General features: G+C 46.0%; 3 protein-coding genes across 4 annotated transcripts in view; 1 reads left to right on the top strand and 2 right to left on the bottom strand.

The window, feature by feature from the left end:
• Positions 1–11,521: 11,521 nt before the first annotated feature.
• Positions 11,522–17,094, bottom strand: brms1lb (BRMS1 like transcriptional repressor b). The gene is made up of 10 exons (XM_052052369.1): positions 16,807–17,094; positions 16,540–16,630; positions 16,205–16,332; positions 14,880–14,959; positions 14,637–14,733; positions 13,485–13,574; positions 13,334–13,398; positions 13,219–13,258; positions 13,014–13,134; positions 11,522–12,802 (listed from the first exon to the last, which is right to left on the bottom strand). The coding sequence occupies exons 1-10, from the start codon at positions 16,940–16,942 to the stop codon at positions 12,685–12,687; spliced, it is 966 nt and encodes a 321-aa protein (XP_051908329.1). The 5' UTR covers positions 16,943–17,094; the 3' UTR covers positions 11,522–12,684.
• A 3,683-nt stretch (positions 17,095–20,777) lies between these two features.
• LOC127592008 (NF-kappa-B inhibitor alpha-like) lies at positions 20,778–22,963 on the top strand. The gene is made up of 6 exons (XM_052052370.1): positions 20,778–21,108; positions 21,542–21,647; positions 21,735–21,942; positions 22,045–22,133; positions 22,212–22,472; positions 22,551–22,963. Exons 1-6 carry the CDS (start codon positions 20,876–20,878, stop codon positions 22,578–22,580), a joined length of 927 nt encoding a protein of 308 aa, XP_051908330.1. The 5' UTR covers positions 20,778–20,875; the 3' UTR covers positions 22,581–22,963.
• A 1,218-nt stretch (positions 22,964–24,181) lies between these two features.
• The window catches only part of LOC127592012 (proteasome subunit alpha type-6), a 224,603-nt gene continuing 220,844 nt past the window's right edge, over positions 24,182–27,940 (bottom strand). The window contains exons 1-7 of one of the 2 annotated variants that reach the window (XM_052052378.1): positions 27,434–27,610; positions 26,698–26,792; positions 26,379–26,460; positions 26,024–26,179; positions 25,157–25,335; positions 24,943–25,037; positions 24,182–24,403 (exon numbers count right to left, since the gene is read on the bottom strand). In XM_052052378.1, coding sequence (XP_051908338.1) covers positions 24,346–24,403; positions 24,943–25,037; positions 25,157–25,335; positions 26,024–26,179; positions 26,379–26,460; positions 26,698–26,792; positions 27,434–27,509 — 741 coding nt within the window. In that variant the 5' untranslated portion in view covers positions 27,510–27,610 and the 3' untranslated portion in view covers positions 24,182–24,345. Of the gene's footprint in view, positions 24,404–24,942; positions 25,038–25,156; positions 25,336–26,023; positions 26,180–26,378; positions 26,461–26,697; positions 26,793–27,433; positions 27,611–27,940 lie in introns of those variants that run through there. The other variant, XM_052052379.1, reaches the window with a different exon arrangement.

Raw genomic sequence — 27,940 nt, 5'->3', positions numbered from 1 at the left:
CTGGGGAAATTTACAGCCTCCAGCAGCAAGAATGTATGTAGAAAGAAGAAAGGAGACAGAGAAAAAAAAAAAACAACAAACATTATTCATCAGTCATGCATGTTCCGTTAGCTTCACAAAGGTTGAGTAAAAATGTAAAAAAACAGTTTTCACAACATAAAATAGTAACCGAGGAGTGAGTTCAATGCAGAGGGGGCAATGCAAAGAGAGAGAGGAAAGAGCGAGAGTGGGTTGGAAGAAAAAAAAAAGGTGGGGAAGAAGGCAGGCGAGGGGGGTGAAGGAGCTGGGGGGGGGGGCAGGGGGGGATTTCCTCTCTGTATTTCCCCCAGCATTTTTTTTTCAAAACAAATCTTTCCTGGTTTCAATGCTTATATTTTAACAATAATTACATGCCCATGCATTGGCCTCAAAGTGTGCACTTGCAGAATGGTACCAAAGGTGACACTTGCGGAAGGAAAAAGAAAATATGGTGCAGGGGGGTGAGGGGAGGGGGTGGGGCGGGGGGGGGGGGTGCAGATGCAAATGCAACATAATGCAGTGGTAGCCGACTGAGGCATTGCAGATGTGACAAGGCAAAAAGCTTCTGCGAGCCCCCCACCCACACCCCCAACCCCACTTCCTGAGCATGATGGATGGATGATGTTTGCAATGCGTCGCGAGCCCTGATGGACAAATTGTAAACGGGGAACCGCACATGGGCCGGATGATGTGTCGCGTGATTGAAACGTGCGGCAATTTACGAGGAGGGGGGGCAAGGCCGTAGAGCTTCACCAAAAAAAAATGGATTCCAATCCAATCTAGTTTTCCCTCACATCTCTCAGCTCAAGATCCTTTCCTTTATCTTTCAATGTTAACGCCCCCCCCCCCCTTCCCCCGCACCCTTTTTACTACATTTAATAATTCAATAGGGCAGCTAACAGTCCAGTGGTTAGCACGTTGGCTTCACAGTGCAGAGGTACCGGGTTCGATTCCAGCTCCGGCCTCCCTGTGTGGAGTTTGCATGTTCTCCCCGGGCCTGCGTGGGTTTTCTCCGGGTGCTCCGGTTTCCTCCCGCATTCCAAAAACATTGCGTGGCAGCCTGATGGAACACTCTAAATTGTCCCTAGGTGTGAGTGTGAGTGCGAATGGTTGTTCGTTTCTGTGTGCCCTGCGATTGGCTGGCAACCGATTCAGGGTGTCCCCCGCCTACTGCCCGAAGACGGCTGGGATAGGCTCCAGCACCCCCCGCGACCCTAGTGAGGATCAAGCGGTACGGAAGATGAATGAATGAATGAATAATTCAATAAAGACAAACTTGAAGTAGTCTTTGCACTCTAAGGGCCTGCCAGGAATGATGCAATTAAACAAAGACCGACTCGGCTGTCCGCTTTCGGATTTTTTCAATGAATTTGGTGCATATTAAATAAATGTGATGGGGCTAACCAATTGACCCGTGTGCAACTCACAGGCAGACAAAAAACCAAACGGAATTGTTCAGCGGCAACAACAGTTCAACCCTGGTGGCGGTTTACATACTCTTGCTCGTGATATTTGGAGCGTATCAGGCCTCTCCTTTCCTTCCTCCTTGTCACTCTTCCTGCATTCACGCCACATTTGAATGTCAAGAACGGCTGAGGCAACTAGTCGACTCTGAATTTTTGTGTCCTGCTGTGGCAAGCCTCATTTTATGCTGCAGGGGGTTAAAAAAAAATGCTGTCAAAGGGGTGGGTGGAAGAGACAATTGTGGGAGAGTTGACGCTAGAGTCTGCGAAATGATATAATATTCAATGTGAAAGGTACTGACAGGAAGGACGTCGGGGCATTTGTTCCCAGAAAGTTGCCAAGCGTCAGCGGCCGCTAATCCACAGCTGTGGTGACTGACGGGAGGTTCAACTGTCAGCAGGAGCCGGGTGGGGGGGGGGGGGGGGGGGGGGGGCGTTTGGCATTTCCATACCGCACGACTGAGAACATGCTGCATGCAAGCTACCCCCGGAGCTAAAAGGAGACTTCACCTTGTAAAAACTTTTTTGCTGCTGTGCCTGACGCCCTGGTGTTTTATACACGGCAGTGCTTGATCGTTAGGGCCAGCAAGTCAACACATTTCTTGACAATATCTTTTATGCGCCCCCCCCCCCCCGCCCCCTTCCACTAATGTAAACACGACATTCTGGTCAATGTTGCCTTTGTGGAGTATGAATTAGGCAGCAAGACCCAGTTGTTTTTTTTTTTTTTAAATCCATCTCAAGGGGGCGGCCATTTTGCCACTGAAAATGATCACGTGATGTCATTTCCTGTCCCCAACAAGTCAAGTCAACTGTATTTATAGACAACAACGACGACGACGACAGACGTCTTGATGAGTGTTGCTGCAAAGTTGCAAATCATCACAAAGTTCCAGGCTGTTCCTCCACTTTCAAAACTGCTCAAATCATTGCCAATGACAACCTGGGAGGGAGCGCGTACCAACTAATGTTGCATAAATTCACATCAGTATTCAACAACAGGTGCATACAATTGCTCACACGTAAATGGCAATACAGTACAGAAAAAAAAACACACACACAGCAATGTACATAGCAGTGTTGCATGTTGTGGCACAGCATGACACGGCACAGATGGCAAGTAACTCAGAATTCAGACTTGGCAGTCAAATGCAAAAAGCCAGAAACAAAACAAGCGCTTCAAAATCCTCAACATAGCAGAGCCATAAAACAGCATAGCACTCACCGAGGAATCTTCAGCGTCTCAGCTTCAGTCCATCGTCTGCAACTTGAACGCAGCACCGGTGACGGGCTCTTGTCATCCAGAAACCGAATGAGTTCCGCGTAGGGCCTCTGCGTTTTTTCGCCCGTTTGTCTTCCTCCTCTTCATCGTCGAGTCCGTTTAGGATTGTGTCTTTTCAACGCTGGAGACCGAGATGGCCTCAAAACTTGGGTTTCCAATCGCTCAAAAACGAGCCTCGCCCAGCGGATACTTGTTGTCGCCTTTCTGTTCATGTTCAAATCCGGAAATTTTGATGATGGAGTTCAAGTTGCAACTTTCACCTGACAGGTCATCCAAATTTGGTATGACGGAATCAATCATCTTGGGTCCATAAAGTGTTAGCAGAGTTTTATTTTGACGTGTTAAAGGTGGCACATAACACACAACCACGTTGCACAGTGTTGAGTAGGCCTCCGCCGGCCTGTGCTCACCAGTTTTTATGAACTAGAGAGCACCTGTGGGCAATTCCCTAATCAGGGTCATGTGACCCTAATCAGGGTCATGTGACCCTAATCAGGGTCATGTGACCCTGATCAGGCTCATGTGACCCTAAACAGGGTCATGTGACCCTGATCAAGGTCATGTGACCCTGATCAGGCTCATGTGACCCTAATCAGGGTCATGTGACCCTGATCAGGCTCATGTGACCCTAATCAGGGTCATGTGACCCTGATCAGGGTCATGTGACCTGCAACATGGAGGATCACCAAACAAACAAGAATCAGAGCATATTGAAGAAAAGGAAATGAGAGCACCGCAACAGACACTGTATTTTATTGTGAATATATTTACAGTATTAATACACCCCCCCCAAAAAAAAGTTTGCTGAAAATTGAACAACAACAAAGTTGGGGAATAAAAATTTGTGATATAGAGTGCAGGTCAGGGGGCCGATCTGATCATTTGATCCATTCATTCAGTCCGGGCCATTTTGAGACCACGAATGTGGATGTTTTTATTGTTTTTTTTGTAACAGGTACAACAAGCATGAGACGGGTCAGAAAGCAGCGGCAGCCTCGCCGCCGTACGCGCCCACACGCAGGCCTCGTCACCAAGTGGGCGGATGGCGGCACGCGCTCATTGGCCGGATGAGGCCACCCGTCTACCGGAAACAGCCAGAGGATGCGGCGGTCCCGATCAAAAGAGCACGACGACTTCCATTTTCCCCATTCCTCTGCCCTCGAAGCGGTCCTTGGATCTGTTCTGAGCGGAAACTGAATCACGCCACGGAGTCACTCCAACATAAATGGTCGGCGGCATGGACGCTATGAACAAACGTTTGAAGTCTGAAAGGGGGTGGGTGGGATTTTGGAGAAAAGTTTGTCCCACCCTCAGGTCACTCTTACGTCATTCTCATCTGTCGGTTGGTTAGTTAGCAAGCGCTAACTGGTTTGTATGAAATTTTGTGGAAGGGGCTGGGGGGCACGTGAGTAAAGTAACCATCCATTCAAAACCACTTCCATTGGGGTCAAGTGGGACATTGACCCACCAGATACAGCAGATGGCGCTACAGTGAAAAAAGGTTGCCGTGCGTGTGCATCTGTGTCACGAGCTCCGGGTGTCGCCAAGACGAGCCAGGGCCACTCTCCGAAATGACACTTTTCCCCACGTTAAACTCCAAATTTTTAAGACACTGCCACACGACAAGCGCACACACAACTGGGCGCAGCTTGTTCATCTAAAAATAACCTTTTATGATGGATTCCTCTGGGAAATGGAGAGTTAAATGGTCAGTACACAGTGTGCATGTCTCTCCAGCCCATCTTGCCCCCCCCCCCCCCAACCCCATTCCCAACTCACAGCGCGACGGCTCGCTTGATGCCGCCGAGCTGAGCACATCGCATTTCGTGTGCTTCGCATTCGGGCGTGTGCTTCCTCCATGGTTGCCACGGCGACCTCCGGGGGGGAACCTGGAAGATTAAAAACCCGAGACGACGCAGCCACAAAAGCAATATTTGAGGATGCCGAACGGGCCGCTAATGAGACATTGGATCCTAAACGATAACGGTGTTTACGAGAGGTCACCTGAGATGGCGAATGAATAATAGACGGGACGATGGCCTGGTCAGGTTGGTGGTTAGAGCTTAGCTCGTGGCTGCTAGCACAGACATTTCGAGGCTAACGCTAAGCCTCCGTAGGGCCAACAGGCGAGAGGCAAACAAAGGCCATCGGGTTTATTGGCCAAGGAGCGCTGCCATGTTAGATTAACTCACTAAATGTTTGATCGGCCTGTTCGCGATTAATTAGATAATTAATTAATAATTAATTGGAAAGGATAACCCGGCAAGCCATGTTTGAAAGAAAATCCAACTTCAAGATAATACTCTGGAACTAAAAATTAAAATCGATTCTAGCATCCTGGTAGACTGCAACCCCCCCAATTCCCCCCAGCCCATATAGTAGATACATATCCATTGATGTATTGTATATTCATTCATTCATTTTCCGAGCCGCTTGATCCTCACTAGGGTCACGGGTGTGCTGGAGCCCATCCCAGCCGTCTCCGGGCAGTAGGCGGGGGACACCGTGAATCGGTTGCCAGCCAATCGCAGGGCACACACAGACGAACAACCATCCACGCTCACACTCACACCTAGGGACAATTTAGAGTGTTCAATCAGCCTGCCACGCATGTTTTTGGAATGTGGGAGGAAACCGGAGCACCCGGAGAAAACCCACGCAGGCCCGGGGAACACATGCAAACTCCACACAGGGAGGCCGGAGCTGGTATCGAACCCGGTACCTCTGCACTGTGAAGCCGACGTGCTAACCACTGGACTACCGGGCCGCTCATGTGTTTTATTGAGAACAAAAAAATCAATATCAAGCATACAGTGATGACCATTTTTGCTGTTTTCGTCACACTGCATCAATTGGCCAGTGAGTGGAGCTCACTGCTGCCATACAGAATAACCTCTCGTCCCCCTCTGGAAGCGCCGGCCCAATCCTACAGACTGTCATCCCGTCACTTTGTGCAGATTATAATAATCCGGGCCCCGTTACCTCACTGCACGTCCACACTCGCACCTACTCGTGTCCGATTCGGTGAACCCGCTCATCTCCCCCGCCGTGCAAAGACAACTGGACACCTGAAGGAAACATGCAAATTCTATGCAAGCCAGCTCCATGCATCAATGGCCCCAGTGAGCCTTGAAGTAAGGCGAGCTTCTGTGCCGATTGCGGGTATTTACCAGCTCCAATGCTCGAGTGGCACTTACCTATGAAACATTAATGTGAGCTGATGTGCTCTTAATAACCCCGATGAAAATTCCAGCACTCAACCTTTAACGGAAGTGTGCACTCCGATTATGATCAAGCCATAACAAGGCAGGGTTACGTCAGACCGAGCGCGCTTCTAATTGCCTCGCCAGGACGCTGACTTTGTTGCCATAAAAAGCTTTTTGGACCGATTTGGACTTGAAAATGATTGGATGAGGTTGCATTCCATTAGCGGCGCCTTTTTCTCAGTCTCTCAGCACGTATTCCTGCGTTTTCCTCTCTCACTCCGACCCATGAAAGCATGCATCCATTTCACAATAAAAGCCCCCTTTTCGCCACCACCACCGCGCATTAGTTCACCGACAGATAAAGGGAACAGAACGTTGCCCGACAACTCAAGCCTATTCATTTGCGCTTTAAACGCGCATGTGGATGGATGGGGGGGTCAGGTACTGTTTGGAAGGAGGCTGTTGTTTTGCTCTGAGGGCTCACTCGCGTCTTTTATGTATGTTCCGCTGCGCAGTTTGCAGGGTTTAACACGCACCCCTGGGCATGAGCGAGAGGCTCAATGAAGCCAGCGCATAAAGACAGCCTGCTCCTCTGCTTGCCCTCCTTCTTACAGTTACATAAGAGCGGGAGATGCAGGCGTCCGCCGTGCCGCGGAAGCCCCCGGGGGGTGAAACTGGGCCTATTCAAGCCAAAGGGCTAATAGGTATGTGTGTGTGTGTAAACATGGGGATGCAGTATGTGTGTTATGTTATGCGGGGGGGACTATTTGAGAAAAAAAAAATCGAATGCAAGTGGAAGGCAGAGCTCAGGCAAAGGACGCGTCTGCTAGGCAGGCAATTCTAATTCCTTATTCATAATCAGAGAGCGTTCCAGGCCTGATTTTGCATGCGCGAGCCCCATTTTCAGATCATGACACACGCATGCCAGATAGATCACATCAACACATTTGCATACGTAAACAACAACCGGGGACACGCATTAAAGCGCCGTTGCTGTGACATTCTGATGACGAAAGGTGCAATGAAACATTGATTTGCCTAAGAGGGACAACCCCCCCGCCCCCCACACCCCCTCCCCTTCCTCTCTCACTGCCCCAGTATGGAGTGGAACAACACAAGGCTTTTACTGAAGACAAGGAGGACCTCGTGAATATTCAAGTCACCACCTCTGCAAGCGACGAGTGCAGAATTCGCTGAGATCAGCGCCAAGAAATCCCCATTGTAGCAAAAAAAACACACAAGTACACTTGGCGGTACACTTCTCATGTATGGCGGGGCGCCCTCAACCACTCTTTCTCTCTTCTTCCTATGATATCCCATCCGCCCACACACACACACACACACACACACAAAGATCTCCAAGCCACCTACACACTTTGTCACGTTTTCACGTGGTCTGGTCGACCAATACTTGTGATCTTCCTTTTCCCTTCAACAATCTCTACTTCAGAACCAGCATTTGTCCACATCTGGATAGGTGGGTCTTTTTTTTTTTTTTAAAATAACATTAATAGCCCTGTATTGGTGATGACCTCTGGACAACCTCATAAAAGAGGAAAAAAAAAAAAACATCATGTGGAAAGGCTCGGCAGCGTTTTGACAAGTTCACACAGTGTTCCCTCTCGTGTTCATGAGTCAGTGCTTCTCATCACGTCCTCAGATGGCTCGGAACCACGTGCTCAGCACCTGCACTTTCAGCTCTCTGCGCCTGGGTTGCCACAGTAACTTTGAGTTTACGAGACGGGCTCTTGATCCTAAACGGGAACGTCAGCCGATCTGATGCTAGCTTGACAGAGCGTCGACGAAGGCCGAAAGGACAATTTGTTCTGGGAATGTGCCGTACGATCTTCACTCAACCAAGGTTGGGAAACAATGCAATGGACGACTAATTGATTGTGGTGCAGCCCCCATTGAGGTAAAAGCCATTTCAGATCGTGATTGACTGTTATTGACGATTGTGTGGTCAAGCTCGGATGTTTTTCCTGGAACTGAAGAAAATTATAAAACACAAAGCAGCACATTTCAATGGAATCGAATGGGTTGTATCAAACTTTGTGGCTTTTCGTGGATAATATTTTGGTTTTTATTGACATACTGTAATTTTCTTCACCACTACTGTATGAGGAAACAAGAGCAGGAATTTTGCTATTTTGTGGCTATGATTATTCATTCATTCATTCATCTTCCGAGCCGCTTGATCCTCACTAGGGTCGCGGGGGGTGCTGGAGCCTATCCCAGCTGTCTTCGGGCAGTAGGCGGGGGACACCCTGAATCGGTTGCCAGCCAATCGCAGGGCACACAGAAACGAACAACCATTTGCACTCACACTCACACCTAGGGACAATTTAGAGTGTTCAATCAGCCTGCCACGCATATTTTTGGAATGTGGGAGGAAACCGGAGCACCCGGAGAAAACCCACGCAGGCCCAGGGAAAACATGCAAACTCCACACAGGGAGGCCGGAGCTGGAATCGAACCCAGTACCTCTGCACTGTGAAGCCGACGTGCTAACCACTGAGAGATTTTAATCCATATATTACAGGTATGGTGTTGTCCATTAGCATTCGCTCAAAACAACCACGATGGTACTTCTACAGGATGCCTGTTCCCAAGTGTCAGTTTTTTTTTTGTATCTACCTAAATAAAGAAACATATGAAGAAAAAAACCTCCAAACACTATCGCACCAGTTATCTGGGGAAAAAAAAAAACCCGAATTGGAAGCCAGTAAAGAGGAGAGAAAAATCTCATTATTAGTGGCTTATGTCCAACATCCCCATTTCCTCACAACCCCGGAAAAACAAGCTTTGGAACTTGTTACCCTTTGACAAACCTCATGTTTACAAAAAACAACAACAAAAAACGCAAGAAGAGGGAATTCCTCTGAGGATAAATTATATTTAAAAAAAATTAAATAAAAAAAGACAACCCCCTCCCCCAAAATACCTGTGTGCGCTGTGCTCTGTCGGCATCTTGTCAAAACGACTCAGCTAATTAGGACTGCAGCCCAATGGCTGGCTGAGCTTTTCCTTCACACTCCACTGATCTTCTGCAGTAAACAAGGCAGGCAAAAGAATAATAATTGCAAGTTTACATACATTCAAGTGAAATCAGACCACCGGCGGATACTTAAAATATGAGTCAAGTAGAGCTAAATCGAGACGTTCGCCTTTTGGCTCAGCTCCCTTTTCACCACAATCGACCAATACTCATGTCCGAGTCACTGTCAAGACCGCACCGATCTTGCCTCTTGATCTTGCACTCCATTCTTCCCTCACTCGTGAACAAGAGAAAAGCAGAGGCCCTGAAATTGAACCCTGTGGAACTCCAACAGACAGAGGCATTGGGAATAGATCCGCCTCTTGATCTTGCACTCCATTCTTCCCTCACTCGTGAACAAGAGAAAAGCAGAGGCCCTGAAATTGAACCCTGTGGAACTCCAGGGACTCAGAAATCATTTCCAGGGCGTATTCCGTGACATTTTTGCTTGTGGAATTACAAAAACACGGGAAAACTGGATGAGAAGCTCTTCCACAGGTGACTGTTAAGTACATATTGCTATGGAAAAAGAACAAGCACATAGGCGCTGATCTTTCGAATGATGCAAAATGGTGAGATGAGTCATTCGCTCACTGCGCTTTCTACAAGTGGGTGAGAGCATGTGCAACATCAAGAGAAAGGCACAAGAATGAGTTGCGCTACTTTGAAGTCGGTCGATGGTAGCATGGCTTGTGCGCACGCTTCGGACCGAAGCGGAATAAGATCTGCGCTCACACTGGCATCTTGAACATCAAAGGTCAAGTTCACTTGAGTGGACAGACTTTGTAATGTAACTTGCAAAAAAAAAAAATGTTTTCCATATTGACAGATGCTTGATGATCAGCCACTGTGCGATGAAATGATTTTGAAGCTATTTAGCTTCAGGCTTCACAACCTTGTTCAAGAAACGACACCGAATGAAATATCGCTTTGCTCTCATTTTCTTTGAGCTAAAATTCGGTGGCATCTCGAGGCTTTTTGCGGAAGGAGAATCTCCCTGCCACGTCACCAAAGAAAAACGATGAAACCAGCATGTCGTCGAAATGAAATCTGTGGCTATTTAAATGAAGCGGATACACTCGCAGGAAGCCATGACTCATTCTGTTGTCTGAATGGCAACAGGTGGATACACACGTTTATTCGACTTTCCGTCATCTGGCGGAAGAGTGCTTTGTTGTTGTCTGTCGCTAGACATCACCCGCCTTCAATAGATGAACCGAGATATTTTTGTATTGCTTTACGAATAATTATCGGAGCCGAATCCCTCTCTCATTCTGTTCCTTCTCTCCCTGCACGCAACCTCATCGCAATCCTGTTTGCCTCATCCTTTTTGATGTTAACTTATGGCCGCGTGCATTTCGCATTCTCCTACACAATCTGCATCAAAAGGTACACACCCACGCATGCAAAGGCCTACAGCGCGGAGCGTTTCGTGCATGCACAAAGACAGCCGCATACGGAAACTCCCTTGCAAACACGTCCACACACACACACACACACACACACACACATCAGTCTATAGATGTACATCAGGCGCAAAAGGGTACAATCGAGATATATGTAATTTAGCAGAGTGTGACACTTTCACGGTCTAATTAGCCCCGCCGTTGCAGTAAACACATCCCGATGACCCCCCAGTTCTGGGTACTCATTAACAATGGATGGCGCCCACGGCCGGCCGGGCTTGCCGCAGCCGTCAGGACCTGATTCGTCACAGGACGAAGTCCCCCAGAACCATCACGAGTGTTCCAAACGGGTAGGATCCAACAAGGAAAGCTTTTCTCTCTGCCGCTGCAAGTTTGGGAGGGGGTTGTGAGGTTTTCCGGTCAGGGCCTCGCGCGCAGGCGGGCGCATGTGCACATCAACAACAAGCAGACTGAAGGAATGCTCTGGAGACATGCTGCATAATGTGTAAAGGGACAGACGGCTCTGATGCATGCTGCCTTTTGATGGGGATTTTCCTCTCTCTCTTTCTCTCCCTCCCTTGCTCGCTCTCATTTCCTTTGCAGCAGCAGATGCAGACAAGGCCAGCAAGCTGTGATCAAGCTCTGCCATCAGCTGGAAGGCTTCAACAGCAGGGTGCCCCAGATTTAAAAAAAAAAAAAAACCACCTCCCTCCTCCAATCGTTCGCAAAACACCTGCAGCCGCAACTATGTGGAGCCTCACTGACACCCGGTGGACAGAAATTGCAGTGCGGCTAGAGCACAAGATGGATTTGGGGAGGCAGAAATTGAAACTACACTATGTGCCGTATTTTGTTTTGAATATTTTTTGCTTCCAATTATTTTTTTTTTTAATGTGTGTTAATTTAGAAAGCGTTATCAATGCTTTCATTCTATACCGCTCTCAGCCACTAGGGGGCATGTATGTGCAATGCTAAATGGAGAGAGCAATTATTCTCAAATATTATTCTTTTGCAAGAAATGCCGGAACTGTTTTTAGATTTACGAGTTTTACTGGACAGTGTGAAGGTACCACCAGATTGTTGCTTACAAAGAGTCAATCTTGGTCAAATGATAGCCACAAAATATTTAATCAACTGGACATGCATTGCGCCACCGCACATTTTTCTTTTGATGTTGCACAAAGAAGATGGAGGTACAAAAGAATCCACAATGCATAAAATGTCAAAACTAAAAAAAAACAAATGACTAATATTGAGCCATATACAAATTAGCTTAACTGGTTTGCTTGCTCCTGTAATGATCTGAGCACTTTTCAACTACAATATTACGAAAGGAAATATTTTGGAGTCATGTAATGCAACAACAAAACAGTCCTCTAACAAGATTAACCAACAACAACAAAAATGTCGGTGGATTTGGGGGACAAAGAATGACTTCAGTCTTTTTTTTTTTTTATATACAGACATTTAAAGTAAAGTGTAAAACGGCAGTATTTATTTAAACAGTCTGACCATGTTAATAAACGCGGATGCGGCATTAAACGTTCAACCGTCAGGCCCACGAGCGGAGCATCACGGTGCCATGAACTCAAAAAAAAAAACCAAACGGTCTTCTATGTACAACAAACTGCCTGAAACCTTTTTTTAACCACTTGCTATGCTCAGTGCCATGAATTCAGTGCTGCAAAAGACGACAAACAGGACATTTCCGACAGCGGCTCCGCGAAAACAAAACTTTCTGTTGCGCGCTAAAGCCCCTCACACTGCTTCCAACTTGTGCAATTTCCGTCGGCACGCTCCAACGCGCGTTTCGAAGCAAACACCACCGAATAGCCGCCATGCATGCCAGCGGAAGGACGGCAAACGGACCCCCCCTTTTTTTTGCCCTTTAAGAGTGTTGCCACAGTCCACAGTAAGGCGTGCGTTGTAGTTGCGGAGTTTGTTTTTCAGCCGAGGCTTTGTCTCGACTCACAAACCCACGCGACTGAGCTCCATGCGTCACACTAAAAGACTGCCGTGCTTGACCTGCCTTTGTTTGAACCAGTTCTTTAGCCCTGACCCCCCCCCCCCCCCATCCTCCCTTTTTTTGTTTTGGACAAGGTGCAGACTTTGTCCTTCATATCAACATAGGCACACATTTACAGAGATCATTGGATTGTTTTGAGGCTCGTCTCCTTCAAGAGAAACAAACAAGGGGGGGGAGCGACGCGAGGTGCGAACGTATTTTAAGGACGTATGCAACAGCGCAAGCGGAGGCAACGTGGGGAAACTCTCACGAGTGTTTGATGGTGTATTTGCCTTTCTGCAGCTGGGAGATATACAGCTTGGACTTGCTGCCGTCCAGTCGTTTGAACCACACCTCGTCATTGTTGATGGTGGTGATGATGGCACTGCGTGGGAAAAGGAAACGACAGTGGAGAAAATCGGGATGGACGCCGTTTCGTCGCGTGCGAGTAGCCCGACACTCGGCGTCCTGCTCGGAGATACAACAGAACACTGGCGGGCAACTGTCGCCAAACTCCTTGTGTTTCATTGTGCAATTGCATGTGCAACTCAAAGCACGGGGAAATTCCCGAAAAGCCCACCCTTCCGCAAACAAACCTGGTGGGAAACTCGTCCTTCCTGTTGATACAGATGGCTTGCCCCCTGCAGTACCACTGGCTGTCATAGAAAAGTCGGCCGTCTTCGGACCGTGCGACGTGGTGGTGTCGTTCCGTTTTGGCTGGGGGGGGGGATAAACGAACACATGGGTAACAAGAGGACTTCACAAAACGCAGTACAATAAATGTTCTTGTGCGGTACGAACCGTCGGCCTTTCCCCTATGCGGCCCGAGAGACGCCATGGCCTGGGAGGAGACAACACAGAGCGACGGGTCACACATCTCGAGCGTCGCTTCCAACTCATTGCTCACATATATTACCTTTCTTATTGCAGTCCAGTCTTCCAGAATATCCAGATCTTGCAGCATGTAAACAATATAAGGCCGTGCACGGGCAGTTAAAGAAACGTCAGCCGACGGGGCAACAAATCAGGCAAAGGCGGCGGACGAGCAAGACGATGGAAAAGGATATCAGAAACCACAACGGGCTTCTTCTTCTTGATGGGGCAGAACGGGTCTTTCTTCTTATTTTTCCGGGAATGCAGTCCGTCGTTCCACAACTCTGGAAAACCCCCCAAAAAAAGGACGCATTGTAGAGGAGCCGCTAAATTACCCCGGCGTCAGCTTGTTTCATAACATTCGACGGCAAAATGCCAGTTCTATCTTTTCTTCATTTCTTCCGAATTAAGAAACACAGCCCATCTATTTAGTCACGCTATCCGTGTGGTTGAAGTCTTTAATTCAGGCATGTCCAAAGTCCGGCCCGGGGGCCAAATCCGGCCCGCGGTCGAATTTCATCCGGCCCGCGGTCGAATTTCATCCGGCCCTCGGCCCCTGTCATAAAATCAGTGCCGTCTGGCCCGCAGGTTGGGCGCAATGGAACACGTGTTGCATTGACTGAGGTCTCGTAGACTGGTGAGTGATGTTTCATAGAGTACTGCTTCCCTCTAGTGGCTAAATGAGTAATAGCATTCACTAAATGAGTAATAGCATTTAGACACTAGAGGGCATCACTCACGAGTTAACATATATTGACTGATATGTCATATTTCAAATGCTCCTTGCAGTTGTGGATATGTGTATTGCTTGTTCCTTTCCCTGTTGTTCGAGTCAAAGGTTTTGTGACTATTGAAAAGTCATGGTGATACATTTTATGTTTCAAATCAATCAATTTGCACTCAGGAGACTTCTGTTTAAGAAAAAGTCAAGTGAATAAGCGGTTGCATGTGATATACCTGTTTCAAATGAACCAAAAGAAATTCTTAAGATTGTTGAAATTAAAATAAAAATGGAAATGTGAAACAGACTGGCTTACTAAAATTTCTTGAACAATATTGTTGTTCAATGTAAAGAATGTCAGCCAAGGTCGGCCCCCCGACATTTTACCACATAAAATCTGGCCCCCTTGGCAAAAAGTTTGGACACCCCTGCTTTAATTCCACTTAAAACGGTGGTCTCCTCCTAAGTTGACTTGACTTGACTTGACTTGACATTTTGGAAAACTTAGGAGTTTTCTCATGAGGGCTAAAGTGAGTGAGGATCTATCTATTTATTTATTTATGTTATTGTCTGACAACTATGAACTAAAAATGCTCCGAGTGTACTTTTGGAAAGTCCTTTGTACCTGAGGTGATGTCAATACTGTGCCTATCTTCCTCCAGTCGTCTGATCTTCTCCTCCAGCTCGCTCTGCACGGTGTCAAACAGCAGCAGCTTTTCACTCTGGGGGAAAATACATGGGTTGCACAAAAAAGGAAGTATTTATCGATTGCCACAGACACTGTGGGGAAGACAAAAAAAAAAAACATTTATACCGGATCACAAAATTAGATCAATTGCGGTATTTTATCACATTTTTTTTGGGTTACCTCCCAATGTTGGCAGGCCGCCTGGATCTCACAGTCATATTTGTTCTTCACCGATTCCAAGCACAGTTCTTTGTAGATGCCTGGACCAAATCAATGCAAACGGTATGAATCAGATGGATTAAATACAGAACCTTTGAGATCTGTCCCAAAAAACTCAACGGTGAAATTCCAAGTCACCTCAAACAAGTTGATGCGATAAAGTTAATCAACATTGACACATTGAGATAATCCTACTGTGGCTTTGGGTGGGGAATAACGTTTACAAGGGCGAGGTTGGAAATTGTTTGAGAAAGAAGGTGGATAATGGGTTTTGGTTTCGGCTCGTGTTGGCCGATATGAAGGGAAAATAAAAATTCAATTGCGATGGAGGTCTTTTTTTTTTTATTATCACAATACAACTATAGATATTTTTAGTGTTCTATAAAAAGGATACAACACACAATGAGTTGGATCCTTTTGCCACGATTTTTGAAGTGACATTCAACAGACATATTTGCCTCAAAGAGGAAAATTGATGATTGAAACAATAGGAGAGCAGTGGCGCGATAAAAGCTTTTCATCATATCGTCCAGCTCTTGTTGCATCCCAAAAATAGGGTTAAATTAACTTGGGCGGTGCTGGTGGTGAACTTTGGTAATGTTGTTTTATCAGAGATTTTCCCACGCCTTTGTTTTATTTGGCTAACAATCAAAATCATTACACATTGGGGGGGAAAAAAAAGCGATTGTACTTGTACTGAACTACAACGTGCAAGATGTGTCACACAGTATGAGCTGACGCATTTCTTCAAGGACGAGTATTATTTCAGGAGGAAAAATTAAGCATTACTTAACCTGTCCTATTTTGGGGAGCATTGTAGAACTAACAACTCTTGTGAAACACTCGGTTTAGAAGATGTGTGTATTTGTCAACAAGTCACTGGGCTTCATATCCATTAGGCCTGTCCACAGTGTCTGATTGTAATCAAGACAAACTAAAACGGAAAATACGCGTGGTGCCCTTCATTGGACAGCGATGCTTTCATTTTTGTAACTGCCCTCCCTCGTACAAGTACTGATATGACGAGGTTGTTTGTAAGCGTATGTGCACACGTGTGGGTGGTATCAACGCGCATGAGCAAAAGTAGTATCTCCAAAAGCAAGGACATGCGTCATCATCATTCTTATTTTGTTTCTTGGAAGACGGTGACTTGCTATTTAACTCATATTCCATTACAATGTTGGTCAGGCACTCAACAACCATTCCAATCTTTTGACGTGGCCTTGGAAAAATTAATTGCCCGCTCCTGATCTAAAGGCTACAGTGCATGTCAAGAAAGGGCGTACCTGCCACTTTAGTTCTGATTTGCATGTTCTCCTGCAGGTTGGCTAAAGGTTCCAGATATTCCTGGGCACAGCCCGCCATCACTTCCTGCAGCTTGACATCCACCTGGCTCAGACGTTCCTTATACAACCTATACACGCGAAAGAAAAGCAGCAGATCGTGTGTTCAAATGAGGGCTGTGCAACAGATGCAGTCAGACTCTAACAGCAGACCACAGCAGTTAAACCAGAGGCTAATAACAAACTTATGTGCACGGTGGAACGTGGAATAATGAGGCATGAAACCACATTTCGCAGTGTCCTCCACTCATTCTTGACACTGACAAGAGGAAACTTACTGCTCCTTCAAGTCTGTGAACTGTTTCTCCAGGGTGGTCATCTCATCCAGGCACTCCATCCGCCTCCTTTCACAGTCTTCATCGTCCATCTCTGTACACATACGAAGAAATGGCAGCTTGGGCGCGGGGACTCGGGCATGATGACGATAGCAACTTCTTACGGGGTGTAAGCAGATTTTGAACTCGCGGGCTGCATGCCACATTGACTAGCTGACAGACGTATTGTGTAGATTTTAAAATGGGGTGATTTTAGGCCTGTTTTCTTACCCGAGCTGTCTCCATCTTCTGACACAGACGTGCTAACCGTGTCCTCCTCGTCACTGCTGCTACCGTCTTGCTCCGGAAAATCCACCTCCATTTCCTCGTGGTTACTTTCTTTCTTCTCCCGGGAGTGTACCGGCATTACGACTTGCAAAGGATGCACCGTAACGCCGTGGGAAAATTTCGTTAAGTGCGAACACGGCTGAGAGGCGATATTGTAGCTCAGTCAGCTAACCGGTTAGCTACACCGCATCAAGACAGCTGGAAATGCAAACATGGCCCCTGTAGACCAATGAGAAGAGGTTTTACTCAGAGTGCCACCTGTAGACCAATGAGAAGAGTTTTTACTCAGACTGTCAAATCAAATGTTTCGATGCGAATCTTTTGGCAACGGCAGATGTACTGCGATTTGTGGTTTCATTTACTGACAGAAGAAAGTATAAAGTCACCTCGGTTCACAGGTTTTCAACCATTTTTACTGACCTTATACAGTATGAGGAAGCCTCACCGACAAAATACATTTCATATTTTATTTTCAATATACATCAAAATGTGCTTGCTGGAGTTGATCCATTTTCACATTTGGATTCTTGGATCAACTGTGATTCATCCATTATATTAGCCTAAGGCACACGTTTGCATGATAATAATCTAATGGCACGCCATCAAACAAAAATGAGGAGACTTGTTTTGGTGGTTTTGGTTTTTTGGTTTTGGTGGATGACCCATAACTGAAAACAGGAATGTCTCATTTCCACCGTCTACTCACTAGACTCTAGTGACTAGTCATACAGAATACTGTGCATGAATAATTTGCAATGGAAGCACAAGGTAATTTTACGCTTGCCCTTTCTCTGATGTTAAATCCAATAGTAGCAGACTGGCTTGATGAATGATTCAAATATCCCAATGGCAAAAGTGTCAAAACTTGCCTTTTCTCCTTTTACTAGATATCATATTGATAGCGATATGTCAGTGAGATGTGATGGAATAATTGTGCAACCTGAAAGCAGTGAACATTTTACAATATGAAAATACATTCATATTTTGTCAAGAAGGGTAATAAAATCATTTTCACACTCCTAGTTCACGCTTGAACTTAAAAAAAGATATTTTATCGCGATGAAATTAGGAAAATACTGAAGCAAAAATAAAAGTTAAACTGTGGCAACAATGATGAAGGAAGGCGCCCATGATGTCATCAACAATTACAGTAGAAACCACAGTTGTGTAAGCATCTATGCTAACAGAGACTGATGACATCAAATATTATCTCAAGTGGGTACTTTTGATAAAGTAAAATAATTTAATCATGTTGTGGTTTGTCGTGCGACCCCACTATTTCCGGGTTGTGTCTGCCAACATGATGCATTTTCGTTGCATGTGGGTCAGGAAACTTTGCTGTCTAATTTGTGTAGCACTCCAGTGCGCAAGCTGAAAGTCTGAGCTTTCACAATCTTGAATTTGTCTCCAACAAAATGCTGCTTCATGCCGTTAAATTACAACGATTTAGTGGTATTACAACATTGCCAATTCAATTATCAATCCGCCTGCAAGTGGTGATTAGTTAACAGCATTGTCACCATCCATTTATCAATCCATTAGCTGAACCTCCAGAGTCACGGGCGTGCTGGAGCGAGTAAGAATTCCATCTGGTTGCATTCATGCATATTTTTTTCACGCTTCCAACAACACAGGCGCTGGATTAGAATTTGCGGCGAAAAGTCACCCGCGCTTCAATGGATTCCTCATTGTGAGTGTTCCGACCACTTTAGGCTGGCATGCGGGCCACAGAGTTGCACAGCGTTCAATTTCTTAAAACTTTTAGTACATCGGTATGCGTCCCTGTCAATAAATACTTTGCATGCATGTCCGTGGTCTCACTTTACCGCACCCAAATTAAAAAAAAAGGTGCTACCAGGTGAAATGTTAGTGTTGAGGCCTGTTTTTAAAAAATAATCTACAGTATATACTTTTAATACAGATGAATAATTAAATCATTAAATTCATTTGTATTAATAAACATGCCAAAACATTAATTTGCTGTTTTTTTTGGTCTAACTTATACATTTTTTCATGAGTACATCAGAGAGTAAGAGTAGCGTCAATTTTCAGACTGTAGCCTTATTAACACTATTGCGCCTCACCATTTTTCCAATACTGGTATAAACAATAACGCTGAATTCAACCCCCCCTCTGTTAGAAAATATGCGAAAGGTTAGCAAGCAAAAGTTTCATGATGTCAACATTAGGTGATGTCATGGGGGAATAGGATTGTGATGCCCAGACACGTCGAGATGTGCTGACGCACAGAACACAATGTATTTTCTCCTGATACCCAGTGTCGGCCTCCATAGCAACCTTGTGTAAACACCCGACAAAACTACTTGCTTGCATTATCTTTCCAACGACTCTCCAAATCGCCAATGATGCACAATAAATGGAAGTTCCAGCATTTCATGTGCCGTGACAATATCAGACGGCGCACTTTTGGTCACTTAGTAGAGTTTAAAGGAAGCGACTTTATGGCAAAGTCATCTGGGATGGGAACGGCATGTCCTCGGTTTCTTTGTTCACACTTGGCAGAGATGAAAGATTGCTTGGAATTAAAAAACGGCCAAGGAGGAGATTGCGTGCACGTTTGTATGAGTGGCATTTCCCCTGATGTGACTCATACTCGACACACAACACCCCATTGGGTGTGTTTGGATGGCGTGTGCTTGTTGTGCAGGTCTCCCACTATGTATAGGAGATTTGATTGCTTGGATACCGTTGCTATGTTTGCAAAGGTAAATCCCCGGGAATGACAAATCAGGCAGCTCCAGAGCAGGTAGAACAACTCTAACACCATATCCAGTCTATATCCATTTTACTGTCAAACACAAAGTCATAATACCAAGAAAAGTCCGACGCAGAATTCAAAGCAAAAAGTCTGCCGCATATGTTCACATTTACAAAGAAAGGCAAGTCCCAAACATCCTCTTCTGGCACATGCGATGAAGGCTTGCTTTCACAAGAGTTGCACTGTACAAACTTGAGAATCCCCCCCCCCCCCACCCCCCCACACCTCCTCTGCATACAATGAGCAGACATGGGGAAGTTTTCAAAATGTATTGTGTTAATGGCCTAATACTGCAGATTGTAAATTCAAATGCTGGTGTAAATTAAAAAGCACATTTAATAATCCAATGCCGAAACGCCTACCTAAAAATTGGCTAGTTCAAGGACACTCGGCACAGTACACGAGCAAATTATGCAAATCCTGTACGGGCAAAAAATAATAATAATAATAAAGAAAACATCTCTCTGTATGATGCAGTGCAATTTTATACTTTATATGTGACATCCACTGCATATTTTTCTGTTTAAGAGGGAGGAAATTCCATCTGTGCTGTTACATACAGCACATTTGACAATAAAGTTGTACTTGATACTTCACAACAAAACTTCATGCAAAGTAAAACACATTTCCAACACCCCGTGTCATATTTATTTATAACCACGATAAGTAAAACACAATTATATGATTACTATCGATATTATATAGCACACAGGCTATTGCTCGTCATAAAATGATATATTATGTGAACTGGCAAACGGATGAGTGCATTTAAAATAATCGCAAATATCAGTCAAAAGTCGCTCAAAGGAAAAATACAGTACAGTGGGGGGGAGGAAAAAAAAAGCCCCAATTTCTCCCAGGCGAGAGGGAATTCTTGAAGAGCCCAAAAGAGGAGGTTGTCCCCCCCATCTCATTCATGGCCACAACTTCACAATCAAACATCCCCTCGCGAACATGCTGGAGGTGTCTAATAGGAAACTACAAGTTTTCATTTTGACTTGAGGGTTGGAGGATGAGGAGGAGTGGTGGGGGGGGGGGGGGATTTTTTTTTTCTCACAAAAGCACAGCCCTAGCCTGTGTGATTTCCCTGTCTTAGATAAGTCAATTGGAAATCCCCACAGAGGCTCCACCCAGCCGCGCTGACAAAAACCCGCAGCGCCAGCCCTCTCCGAGCCACTCTTCTTCCTGACCTTTGGACCGTACGCGTGTACTCGTCTCGTGACAACCACCATCATGGACGTCCACGGAGTAGCTCCCAGCGATCGCGACATGGATTATAACGACCTCGAGCACATGGAGCCCAAGCACGGGAAAACCTTGGCGTGCCAAGACGACCGCTTCGATAGCGGCTTAGAATCGCTGAAGGAGGACGAGCTAGTGAGCGACTTGGAGCACTTGCGCGTGAGCGACGAGCTCGTTCACGACTACGAGCCCTGGAGAGGTGTCGTGACCGACGACGGGGACACGTAAGTGGATTTTTTTGTTGTTGTCTCGACTCCCTTTTGCAAATTAATTAAAATGGTGCAAGATATGGAGAAGAATTGCACCCCGCTGGGTTTTATCCCAAGGCAATGACGCTATGCATGAAAGCCACGAAGCTTGCACGAAATATGCGGAGCGTAAAAAGTGCGTTTGCGCGTGTGCGGCGACTTTTGGCACAGCGGCGGCAGTCTGGGGCGGCGCTTAAGAGTTGCGCTCTGCGGGCTCAGGAAAGTCCCTGGCCCACTGCCAAGAACTGATAAAGCGTCAAGCCGCAACTGGTGGAAACAACCCGACAAAAAAACTCCACTCTTGCGAAACGTTCCTGTTTGCACAGGCGTTGTTCCTTCTAATTTCACCCGAGCGACTTCCTCCGAGCCTTCGTTTGACTTGATCTCTCTCTCTCCCATTTCCTGACAGGCTTCTCCACTTGGCCGTCATTCACGAAGCCGCCGATCGGGCCCAACAGATGATCAAACTGTCCCACAATCACCCCTTCTTGAATGCACAGAACCACCAGAGACAGGTACAAACCAGCACATGGGCCGAAACCACCCAAGACGCTTTTTTTGCTGAAGCTCCGAACTTAACGCACAATAAATATGACTTGCAGACGGCGCTGCACCTAGCCGTGATCACGGAGCAACCTCACCTGGTGGAACGGCTCCTGAAAGCGGGCTGCGACGCTCGGCTGGCCGACGACTGCGGCAACACGGCGTTGCACATAGCCTGCAAGAAAGGTTCCCTCGCCTGCTTCGGCGTCATCACCCAGACAAGCCAGCGCCACCTCGCCTCCATCATCTCCTTCCCCAACTACAGTGGTAAGTTCCGGGGATTCTGCCAAGAAAAATATTGCAAGGCTGGGTTCTCTGGGAACGGGTTCTGAACTGCTCTTCATGGGCTTTTTTTTTTTTGCCTTCCAGGACAAAACTGTCTTCACATAGCGTCGATTCACGGCTACATTTCGTTAGTGGAGAATCTAGTTGGGCTGGGCGCGGATATCAACGCACAGGTGGGTGTCGTCAAGTTTGCGGCGACCAGTCCGGTTTGCAGCAACGTAGCCAAGTAACCATTCATTTTCGGTTCACAGGAGCAATGCAGCGGTAGGACGGCACTCCATCTAGCGGTGGACGTCCAAAACCCGGCGCTGGTCCGTCGCCTCCTTGACCTCGGCGCCGACGTGAATTGCCTCAATTACGGCGGGTTCACCCCGTACCACCTCACCTACGGACGGCAAAACGACGACATCCGCCGGCAGCTGTATGAGAAGACGGCACGGGAATTGAGGGCCTTGCCCGACAGCGAATCGGACGAGAGCGATATGGAAGATCTGGACTTGACCGAGGATGAGGTCGGTGTCCATCAATGACAGCCGCTCACATTTCCATATTCGGGTCAAGGTTGTTAAATGTTGACGCTTCTTTGACAGTTGTACGATGACATCAAGTTTGGAAAGTAAAGGCCCGAGATCTCCCGCCATTGGCGCTGTCGAGAGCTGCTATCAGGTCACCGAAACCCCGGCCCAAAGAAAGGACAAAAACCTGCCCGGGACGTCCGTCCGCCGAGTGCTGGCCCGGCGATCACAAGAAGGAAGACGACGGCATCTGCTCTGGTCTGGTTCGATCCAGAAATCAGAACTCAGCACCCAGAATGCACGGCGAGACCATAAAGGTCCATGTGTTCTCCCTGCAATACCGTAGAAGGGTATAATGATGTGAATATACCAGACTGGTCTTTTGTAGTAAATTGTAAATACAGAGATATTATTTTTGTACCTGTAAATATGTTGTGAAATGAAATAACATGCAAAATAAAAAGACAACTTGTGAAGAGTGAAATCCAGATCCCTCCTGCGTGAGGCATTTTTACTGGAACACAACCGCACTTAGTCACGACACATCAACTGACAGCGCTGAGAGTTATGAGCCACCCCTTTGAAAGACACATGGAGCCAAAACGATCCAATTCAACCCCACGAAGCGGTTGGGGGTGAGCTCACAGTGTGTGAGTCACGCTGCAAAAAGTCCCATGGCGGCGGCGCGCGCACACAACGCGCTGAATATTCCGCCCTGCCTCCAAAGCTGTCGCGCGACACGAGGAACCGAAGACGCACTTTGAGAGGAAAGGTCAAAGGCGCTAATTCAAAGGCGCTAACTTGTTGCTTAGTCACAGTGAATTGGAAACGTGGAAAGTACAATTCATCCAAATCCTGGTCATCAATTTTTTTTTTTTGGTCCAAGAATGACCTGGACCAGTACAACTTTTCAAAAGATCCCAGAACGATAAGATTTAATAGCGCAGCGCGACACATTACATGGTCTAGAATTGTCCGCAGGGTTGTAAACATGAGTGGGCCAGATCCACGTGCGCGGGACTTGACGGGTTTTTCCAAGCGACTCATCTGCTTCCTTTTAAAATCGCAATTCCACATGACAGGGGGAGCTCCGGAAAACGATTCCTTGATTTGGGGAAAAACATGACATGTGAGAGGGGATTTATAGTTTTGATTTGTGATTCAGCGATAGGCGGGGGACGATGACTAATCGTTTGAAGACTGGAAGAAAGCGGAGTGACGAATTGATGACATCATTTTTGATCAAGATTGACAAGATGACAAATTTGGTCAGTCAAAGAAACGACAAGCCGCCGTTTCCCCAAAATAGACTATTGCCGCGACGTTCGCGCAAACGCTAGCACTTTTTTAAAGCTGGGTAAGTTAACAAAACCCGTGCCAGGTTTCAAGTTATTGAATCTGTATGGTTTGCGCACATGTACGAAATAAGGTCAAATCTGCTCACTCATGGAGCGACTCCCCCCATTGAAACGAACTTCAGAGTGTCACGTGATTCTGGTACTTTTTAAGTTCTACAACAGGAAGTGAAGTTGCGAGCGTTCCCATCGACAGCTTTTTTTTTGCCACTTCTAAAATTTGACACACGAAAGCAGTTCTGACGAAGCCGGATGTAGTCACACGAGCGCCACTGCCGAAAACCTCAAATCGATGCCGCTCGATGCAAACAAATCGCATGTCATGCCAAAGAGATAAAAATACGGCCAAAGTTATTTTACTCCAAAACATTTTTTTTTTAATCGTTGAATGTATCGGGGGCGTGGGGGTGGGGAAATGTACAGCAAACCGAGATAGCGCCAGCCCCCATTGTGAGAGCAGCATATCCCACCTTGCTCGTACTAAATTCAAAACAGGGCACACTTCCTCTTCTCGCTCAGTCCCGCTCTGCCAGGGACATCAGGTGAGTATCCACTTCGGCCTCTGTCAGAATCCTGGAAAGAGGAAAACGGGCTGATGATGGCAGGCAGCCCCTTTCACGCAGATTGTTGCAGTTGCCACTTTTGTGACTGGACCTTTTGTAGAAATTCCGTTGATCTTTTTGGGAAGTTTCTAATAAAATGACCTTACTGCCAGCTGTCATGAGAGCATATATACAGAGAAACCTATACACGAGTTTGCTTTCGCTGTACTGCCAGACTTTAATATTACATTCCAATCCACATAAGGCAAAGGATTAAATCAAGACAAAGCTCTTTCATAATGACGTCACCTCGCCTGTTTGAAGATCCGCACTCCCATCTCCGACAATCCCATTTAAGATAAGATATCCTTTATTCGTCCCACACTGGGGAAATTTACAATTTTAATTAAAAAATAAAAAATAATAAAAATATCAAAATATTAATAATAAAATTATTAAAAATTATTATTAAAAAAATAACTAATAAAAAATTTAAGACGAACTCCTACCCTTTGCGAAAACCGCGTTCCTTTTATTGTTATTTGTGGAAACATGGAGAGCCATCTTTACCTGAACTTGGCGTCTTGCGTCGTAACCACGCCCACCTCAAGCTCGGAGGGTTTGAAGTCAATGGAGAGGACAGTTGACAGACAAGAGATTGCCGTCTAAAACAGAGTTGAAGCACGAGGGGCATTTCATTAGGAACGTACAGGCTAGCCTTCGAGGATGTTAACTTCCCAAAAGTCGCTGGACATGGATCGTATCACTTCTGCTTCAACAATACCTCGATAGTTTGCTCGAAGGTCCAGTCCAACTTCTTTTTCACCTTCTTCTCCAGGAAGCTGGTGGCTTCGGTCTGCTTCACCCCGGCGGCGGTGGCTTTGAAGCCGCAATAGTAGCCTGCCGGGTCACATTTGTAGACTTGCGGCCCGCATTCCGCGTCGATGCCGATCACAATCATGCCTGCGGGTACGACATAGCAAGGACACACTTGATGTGGGCGTACTGAGCAGCCATCTGCGGGAAGGAGCCTCCAGGGCTCCTTAGTGTCTGCAACAATAAACCGGATCAATTACACGTCAAGCCTTTTGCTGAACTGGGCTTTGGGGCATCTAATCCTTCTGCTGTGCGAAGCTGAAGCCATTTATTAAAACCAGTCTTGATTTTGCCGAACCCCCCCACACCCCAAAAGGAGTAGTAATGTTTTAACATTGCGTCGCCACATGAAAAAGTAACTTCAGCCATTATGTAATTAGAGCAATTGTAATGCTTTAAATTACATAATTCATTTTGAACCCAGTTCTCCTGGTTTGTGCTGTCAAAAGAATAAAGCCATGTTTTTTTTTCCCCCTTTCAAGAACGTCTCTACATTCGAGGAAGTTGCACCATATGTCGGAGCGCAACCTCTGATGACAACACGTTTCTGTTTGTTTTTTACGGATGTCCAGTTATTCTCGTTTATTTGACTGGCAAGTTATCGCTATACTCGTTCGTTATATTACTTCCAGGTGTAGTGTACCACAACAACGGCAATGCTTTGTGTGACCTCGGGGTCAAGCGGTCGACGCAACCAGCGCCAATTAAAAGGCAAAGCGTCTATTAAAATGGAGGCAACTATTTGACGATCCGTTTGATTGTAATCATTACTTACAGCAGCCCAGCGGTCTCATCTCAGCATTCTGCGTGTAGACTTGAGAGATGTCTGCAAGTCTCTTACACAGCATGTCCACAGGAATCTCGTAGCCGTACTTGTACTGCCAGTTGGCTGCCTCGTAGCGAGCGCGCTGAACTTGGGACCGACTGTCAGCTGTCAATGATATTTGGGAGGGAGGAAAAAAAACAAAGTCATTCTTTGAAAAAATATCACTTCTTTGCCTATATAAGACAGATAACATTATTTTCTAGCTGAGGCTTTAGTCATTCACTCTTGATGCATAGATAGTTTTGTGACTTTTTGACTGACAGATGAAATGTATTGATCGTGTCAGTGTCTTCTCTTTGATTACCTGTCATTCCGGACATTACACATCCAATGTTATCTGTTATTCTGAAAAGGTGGGTCACTGTGGCAGAATCCAGAAGCTTGTCCTGTCAAAGAAAAAAAAAAGGTTGGCTTTGACGATCAATGGACCTCAGTTAACATGCAATTGATAACTGACAAAGACTGTAGCATCAGTGTTAAGTATGAAACAAGTGCAAAAGAGGGGCCTGGGCGTGTCCACAATGACCAATATAATATTCACCAAGTCATAAGTCTACTTAATGACTATTTCAATATCAAGATTACAACTAGAAAGTCACAGGACCATATAATATGACACTCACCGGGACTTTTTTCTGTGTGACGACAACCGCACAGTCCTTCCCACGAACGGCGACTGATGTGAGTCCACCTTGATTAATAGCCTTGAAAGCATATTCTGTGAGTGGGAAACAGGATGATGGTCACACTTTTAAGTTCATGAGACAGACAGCTGCTTTGTATGGATAGGTGAGTTTGGATAAGTGATAACACACCATACATGAGCGTCGACGAACAAATTAATAACGACGGGGCTCTTTTTGTGCACAGTATTTCTTTCTGACATTATTACTTTCCATAGCGTGATTGCCTAGCGTTGGATTACACGCATTCAGATTGTTGATACTTTCGCTTTTCATTTTTCTTCAGACCAAGTAAAGATTGTGCGATCAACCTCAAAACTAAACCGATCAATAAAAATGTCATTGATGTAACGATAATGACACTGTGTGAAACATGTGAACATTGTGTGAAAGATACAACAACAATGATCAGCGATACTACCGACACGCTAAGTTTTAGCTTGTCGCTAAATTGCTGGTTCACGCCGTTTTGACTTTCGTAGGAATATCGTAGTTGTCAAACCAAAACCTTGCCAACACAAGTACACGCCATATGAATTAATATAACATGTTGTAATGTTTTCGCGGCAGCAATGCCTTATTTGCAAGCAGTTCGGGGAGCTAACCGAAGCATGACAGCGCATTTAGCTAGCTAGCAAACATGGCGCGACTTTTCCAAAACACGACACATACTGACCGACTTGATAAAGCCTTCCTTCAGGAGAGAAGATGGTAATGTGGCGATCAAACCCAGCACTTGAGCCTCGGGACATTTTCCAAAGTAAACTTGGCCGAGGGGTTCGTCCGAAACAATATGCAAGCGACTAGTGCGCTGTTGCAACCCGGAAGCGAAGCATCTTAGGCGAAAACTACATCCGCCGTGAAAGGTTCCTGCCGTCTCCATGGAAACGGGGAACGCTTTGGGAATACGTAAGTACTGTACCGGCAAACGTAGAATTATTGATTGAAATTAGTCAACAAAAGCCCAGACTGCAATGTCCTGAAGTAAAAAAGCAGTACACGTAGAACAAGGTAAGATTGTGTTTTCGAATGGCGAGTGCGTCACATGTTTCCAGTTCCGTAGCAATCCTGCAAACCAGTACATGATTATGATGCACAAGAATATTTGTCATGCTTTTTTTAATCGCTCTTAATTGATAAACTCTATTTTTAGTTCAATGAAAACAAGGAAGAAATTATGTAG

The sequence above is a fragment of the Hippocampus zosterae genome, chromosome 19 (genome assembly GCF_025434085.1).
Source record: "Hippocampus zosterae strain Florida chromosome 19, ASM2543408v3, whole genome shotgun sequence".
Lineage (NCBI taxonomy): Eukaryota > Metazoa > Chordata > Actinopteri > Syngnathiformes > Syngnathidae > Hippocampus > Hippocampus zosterae.
This window is presented reverse-complemented; position numbering and strand designations above follow the sequence as displayed.